Source organism: Fukomys damarensis, unplaced genomic scaffold (assembly GCF_012274545.1).
Source record: "Fukomys damarensis isolate Sample0158 unplaced genomic scaffold, DMR_v1.0_HiC HiC_scaffold_12, whole genome shotgun sequence".
NCBI classification, from domain to species: Eukaryota; Metazoa; Chordata; class Mammalia; order Rodentia; family Bathyergidae; genus Fukomys; species Fukomys damarensis.
Window position 1 is genome coordinate 7729639 of NW_022900924.1, and position 6000 is coordinate 7735638.

The following is a 6000-nucleotide window of genomic DNA, read 5'->3' on the forward strand; positions in this document are numbered from 1 at the left end:
CAGAGAAAGACTGTAAGAACTGCAATGGGTTCCCAGCTGTCATGTGTCACCCACAACCCTTGCCAATACCCAGTCCGCCCGGCGGCACTGTGTCCAAGTGATGCTCTCGAAGCGTGACAAGGGAATCCTGCTCAGGGTTGGGGCCACACCTTTCCTCACCTGGATTTTCTCGCTGTCCATTAGTTGAAGCACTTTGGGGTTAATGTCTCCTTCATCTGGGGAGGGAACCAGAACACCACAAATCATCGCTAAACACCAACCCTAGAGAAGGTGCTGTTGTCTGCTGATTTCTGTTCCTCTGTGCTGAGGTCTCAGCTGAGGAAAGAGCTGTTAGGATCCGCTACAGAATGGAGCATATTTCCTCACTGGATGGAACATGTACTTACCTATCCGGGTGTTCACAAAGGGTTGATTTAAGCTTTCTGCGTAGCCCTCTTTCTTTCCCCTGAATATTTCACTTGCAACCACCTTCTGCTGCATCTGGTAATACATAAAGAGAGCTTTATACCCTGCACCATGTAGTTTTGCCGGCAAAGCCACAGGAGCTGTTGTGCTGCTCTCTGGTGTAGCTCAGACGTTGCTCTGGCCATAATGTCCTAAAATTACACTGGCAGAGCCTGGGGTTGACTTCTGTGGGCCCCCTGGCTTGCAGTGGCTTAAAAGTGGAGTTTTCAGAACTTCAGAGAACAGTTTCTCTCTCACGTCTAGATCAGACTTGGGCAAACTATAGCCCATGGGCCAAATGCAGCCCACTGCCTGCTCTCTGAGTAAAGTTGTACTGGGACAACAGTGGCTTTGGTTTACATCGTCTATGGCTCCTTTCCTGCACAGCCACAGAGCCGAATACTAACAGACTGCATGGTCCATAAAGCCTAAAATATTTACTCTCTGGGACTTTAGAGGAAAACCCTACAGGTAATCAGTAACAAAGCCAGGCCTCCCACAGAAACCGCCTGCATTCTTTCTAGTACGGGGACCTTCAGGTTTCAGTCCCCAGGGTAACAACACAGGGTTGTTGACTGACGTCAGCTGACGCTCATTGAGGGTTCTGTGCGGCTATCTTCAGCTCATCTGCGAGTCACGGGACATGGCCCTCGGCTTGTGGGCGGAGCGGTGGACGAGCACCGACACCACGTCCCTACCATGGCTGTCCACTCGGCTGTGACCCCGCAGCAGTACTTCCGAACCAGGTTCCTTGTGCACATTTTCCTGAGCAGATCCGAGGCCTGTGTAGAGAACACTTTTGTTTCCCACCTGCCTCACTCACACCGCCTTGGGCTGTGGCGACCCAAATAGACACTGAAAACCCGGCACTAATATTTTACAGTCAAAGCAGTTGGGCTTCCCATCTGGCTTTAACGTCTCCACTGCTCACTGAGTGATTCTCAAACCTGAATATGGTCACGAGTGCCCTGGGGAGTTGGCTACAGATAGGTTCCTAGAGGTCTGACTCAGAGGGCCCGGGGTGGAGCCCGGGAATCTTACACCACAGAGCTCTAACTCTACACTGCAGACTCGGGGGTCTCCGGGCCATGGCTCGAGAAAACTCGTGACAGTCATTTGTCACGAAGAGAAATCATCAGACCACCACTGGCTCTATAACTCTAGTAAGGAGACTGTGAACTCTGACAAAAGCTAAATTTCCACTAGTGCCCGTGTCACTTGTGACATCCAAGTCGCGGTTTAGTCCTCACGTTTTCCAAGATGCCAGGAGGTTGCAGCCAGCTCTTGTCCAAGACGTTTTTCGGGATGTGATACCGAAGATTCAAGATGTAATTCTTGCGCACAAACACTAGAAACTCCTCGTTGTTAGGGGAAAGGGGTTGGTGGCGGTTGATGAATCCATTGATGAACCTCAAAAGGCAAGTGTGTTGTTAGTTTTTGGTCCATTTCCTCAGAACCTTGCATTTTCTCCCCTTTTGATTCAGAGAAGGCCAACATGATAGAGGTTGTTTAAATGACTGCATAGGCCAGAAGCCAGCAATGCAGCCCAAGTCAAACCTGCCCAGCTGGCTTTGCTTTGGTGTCTCTCCCTCTTTCTTTCCCCTTCCCCCGCCCCCCAACAGGTCCTACATTCACTTTGTATCCTCAGCTAGCCTCTAACTGGCAACAGTCTTCCTGCCTCAGCCTCCTGAGTGCTGTAAGTGCTGGGATCACAGGTGTGCACCAGTGCCTGGCTTCACCAATGCTTTCTGTTTCAACGAGCTTGATTAGTTACCAATTAAAAAAAATGCTGTGAGGTATTACATAAAAACTGGATCTCAACTTTCCTTGAGAAATCCAGCAATCTGGCAGCTGTGGCCCATCCCTTTCTCCACAGCAGTCCATCAGGATAGAACAGTTCCTGCCCCAATGGAGATGGAAGAAGCTTACCAATCTGCCACCGTCTCCATCACACCGTTTTCTCCCAGTGCTTGAGACTTGCTCACCACCCATCCCCCCCTCCACCCCTCCATCCATCCATCCACACTCGCTTGCATTCATCTATTCAGAGACAGGATCTTCCTACATAGCCCAGGTTGGCCTTGAGCTTGCGGCAATCCTCTGGCCTCAGCCTGCTGAGTGCTGTAAGCGTGCACCAGGCCCAGCTGAGACGCCCTCATCTTTACCTGCTGGGGTTCAGGAAGCATTTTTTTTTTTTGTACCAGGGATTGAATTTGGGCCCTTGTGTTTGTGAGGCAGGCAGCGGAACCACTGAGCTAAATCCCTGGCCCTAGGCAGCTCTGACTTTAATGTACTCAACTGTGATCATCAGAATCAGGAGATGAAACTGAATTCCCAGGAGCATCCTGAAGGGAAGATCTCCTTTTGGCACAAAGCCCAGCATCGTACAACTCAGACTGTGTCAACTGACCTCTCCTCCCTGCTGTACTTACTTTCTTATTATCTGCACGGCCCACTTTCTCCTTCTGACTTCCTTGCGAGCCAAGGCTCCACGCCAGTGAGCTTCCAGTCTGGTGGCTGAAAGAGTGCCCTGCTGGCATTAGAGGGTGAGCACAAGCGCAGAGCACTGGTACCCCTCTGCTGTCACCCATCTGGGCCTCACCACAGTGCTCCGCAGGCTCAGAAATGGGAAGCTGGATGCCTGTCATTGGTTCTTCCCCGGGGGCCCTCAGACAACCGGGGAGAAAGAATAGAGGCCACTGTAGAAGCTTCTGGAAACCCTTTTCAGAGATAAAATAGCACTTGCAGCTTTTGGTCTTCTCACTTCCTTGTGTGTTTTACCCAGCACTCTCTTTGATTTAGCTGTCCACAGTTGAAACTTGGGAATATGGAAGGTGGGACCTATGCACATTAGATTCTGGTTTCCCAATTTTTAAATGCTTTTCAGATTTTTTTTTTTGGGGGGTGGCACTGAGGATTGAACCCAGAGATTTGGCACTGAAGGGCCCCGGACCCTTTTATTTTGATTTTTTTTGTACCCGAACTTGAACTCGGGAGCTTGTGAGGCACGTGGCGGCACCACTGAGCTAAATCCCCAGCCCCTTATTTTGTACTTTGACAGAGTCTTATTAAGTTGCTGTGTAACCCAGAAGGGACTCAAATTTGCAATCCTCTTGCCTCAGCTTCCAGAGTATTTATGGGAATATGCTACCACACTCGTCTGTTTTTCACTTTCTGTTGTTGTTCAGATTTTTAAAGTGCCTTTCTTTCCTTCTCCAGAGTAGCACTGTTTCTGTTACAGAAATAAAATGACCCAAAAGTTCATCAGCAGAACTAGACCGTCGACTTTTCATACAGCTCAGGGCTGGCAAACTATGGGAGAAGACCAGCCACCTGTTTGTGTAAATAAAGCTGTAATGCAACACAGCAGTGCCTGTTCATTTATACACTGTCCAGAGCTACAGCTTTCAGGCCACAGGGCAGAGCTGAGTAGTTACGACAGAGACCACACGACTCATAAATCTAAACTATTCACCGTCAGATGGGCCTCTGACACTGAAGTACTAGGCAGCGGTGAAAAAGAGTACATCTACACATCTCCTGGTTGAATTAGAAAAAATGATTCCGAGTGCAAAAAATGTGAGCACAAAATGTCAACGATACGGTTATCTCAAGTTTGACACATGCCGAACTATAAATATATTGAGTGCTGTATTCTCTCCTTAGATGGTAAAACTGTAAAGAAAAGCAAGGGGTTGAGAATGGCAAACTTGTAACAGGTCACTTCGGAGGGATGGGGCCAGGGCCTGGCTTGGGGACGTGACTTGGGAGGGCGTCTAGGGTACCTCTGCTGTTGGAAATCTTCTAAAAAAAGTATCCTTCCAAAGTGGGCAAGGAAAACAGGCCCCAGGAACAAACGGACCAGGAGGCTATCATCTCCAGAGAGGAGGCCTCAGGCCCGGGCCCCACCAAGGCCTGGGGAAGGGCCGGGGAGGGCCGGGGAGAGCAGGGCCAGGCAGGAGAGGAGACAAGAGGGTCTGTTCCGTGTACGTCTTACCTGCTTCTCTTTTTTTCAGGTATTCTCTCCTTTCCAGGCAGCCTTTGTATGTGGCTTGGATTCTCGAAACTTGAAACGAAACAAGGGTTTTGGTGAAAGGGCGTTCACGTGCACGTCTCTGTGGCCGTGGCCCTCAAATGGATGCGGTGTTAGCGGTGACACAGATGCGAGTGGGGGGCTCCCAGGTGCCACCCCGTGAGCCTCTCCTCTGTCCTTCCCTCAGGGTGGGTAAGAGCCCCTGGTTCTGCAATAGGCCTCAGAGGTCATCCTGGTGCCAGCCCCCGAGAGCCTGTTACAAGGCTTACGAATGGGCAGAGCACAGAGGTGGCAGAGTCGCCTCCCAGCCGCGGAGGAGCAGGAGCCCACGAGGGAGGGCTCACCGGCGCCTCGGCTTCTCCTCCCACCCCGCCCTGCAGTGACTGAGCTCCCACCGCGGAGAGGCCAGGTGCCCCCAGAGCTGGGTAGAGAGGCTGACTCAGGCCCCCACGCCTGTTCCTCCCGGCCCAGCCAGTCCCCAGCGGTAGGTGCCTGCTGCCGTAGGGGTCAGAACTGAGACCAGCCAAGTGGGCAGTCACAGGCCAGGCCTCGAAGCAAGACCAGGCCCCTGATCAAATCCCAGCTCTGCTGCTTACTAGCGGTGTGGCCTTCAGCTTACCAAGATCTCTGCCTCAGTTTCCCTGAGAATACAGTGGGTTTGCTGTGAGAATCCAGGCACTCAAATGGGCTTCTCCTCAGACAGGTTTAGGTTTCTGGAACCGCCCCCACCCCAGGAGCTGGACTGTTTTGCATTCCTGTGGCATCTAACTTTTCTCATTTCCCGTTCATCACAAACACCTTGGCTGCGAGCCAGCATCTGAGCCTGACTCCGAGCAGGATGCACTCAGCTGGTTCAGGTCCCAAGCTGCAGCAGGTTGTGACTCACAGCCAAGAGGGCACCATGGCATTTAAATACCTGCCCGCACCCAGACTGCCACCCCAGCAGTAAGTTCACGTATGTGGTCACGATCTCATAGCTGGCTCCTGGTTCCGGAGTGAGTGCTTCTAACACTTAACAGCAGTTACTCGATGTTTAAGCTTTATCCCCACCAAGCTAAACCTGTTCACTTCCCATTGTGTTGAAGTCAGGGCCAAAGGGGGGAAAACGTCATACCTAATTGATGTTTACTAAATTCAAAGGCATCTTCGGTAGCAAACAGAGTTCTGGGGAAGCGAATGAATATTTTAGTTCTAGAAGTGAAAAGAAATGTTTTAATTATGATTGGTCATGTACCACCTGTAATAACTGAATAGTTCCCCCGCCCCCAATTCATGTCTCCTCAGAACCTCAGAATATGGCTTGGAGAAAGAGTCTTATATGTGTGATTAAGGGTAGAGATGAGATCATCTGGATTTTGTGAATCCTCAAGTGGATGAAATTGTCCTTAGAAAAGAGTGGGGAATGGTGGCACGTGTCTGCAGTCTGAGAACTCCAGGAGGCCGAGGCAGGAAGATTGCAAGTTTAAGCCCAGCCTGACAACTAAGTGATACCATATCTGAAAAAAAAAAAAAAAAAACCCAAA

The 6000-nt window shown here is 50.6% G+C and overlaps 1 protein-coding gene across 6 annotated transcripts in view; it reads right to left on the reverse strand.

Moving 5' to 3' along the window:
* Positions 1-6000, reverse strand: part of Myo1h (myosin IH) — a 130113-nt gene that overhangs the window by 2973 nt on the left and 121140 nt on the right. For all 6 annotated transcript variants that reach the window (XM_010603972.3, XM_033762374.1, XM_033762378.1 and 3 more), the window contains 7 exons: positions 5592-5668; positions 4442-4510; positions 2877-2961; positions 1695-1854; positions 1143-1226; positions 387-480; positions 160-215 (listed from right to left, as the gene is read on the reverse strand). In XM_010603972.3, coding sequence (XP_010602274.2) covers positions 160-215; positions 387-480; positions 1143-1226; positions 1695-1854; positions 2877-2961; positions 4442-4510; positions 5592-5668 — 625 coding nt within the window. The remainder of the gene's footprint in view (positions 1-159; positions 216-386; positions 481-1142; positions 1227-1694; positions 1855-2876; positions 2962-4441; positions 4511-5591; positions 5669-6000) is intronic.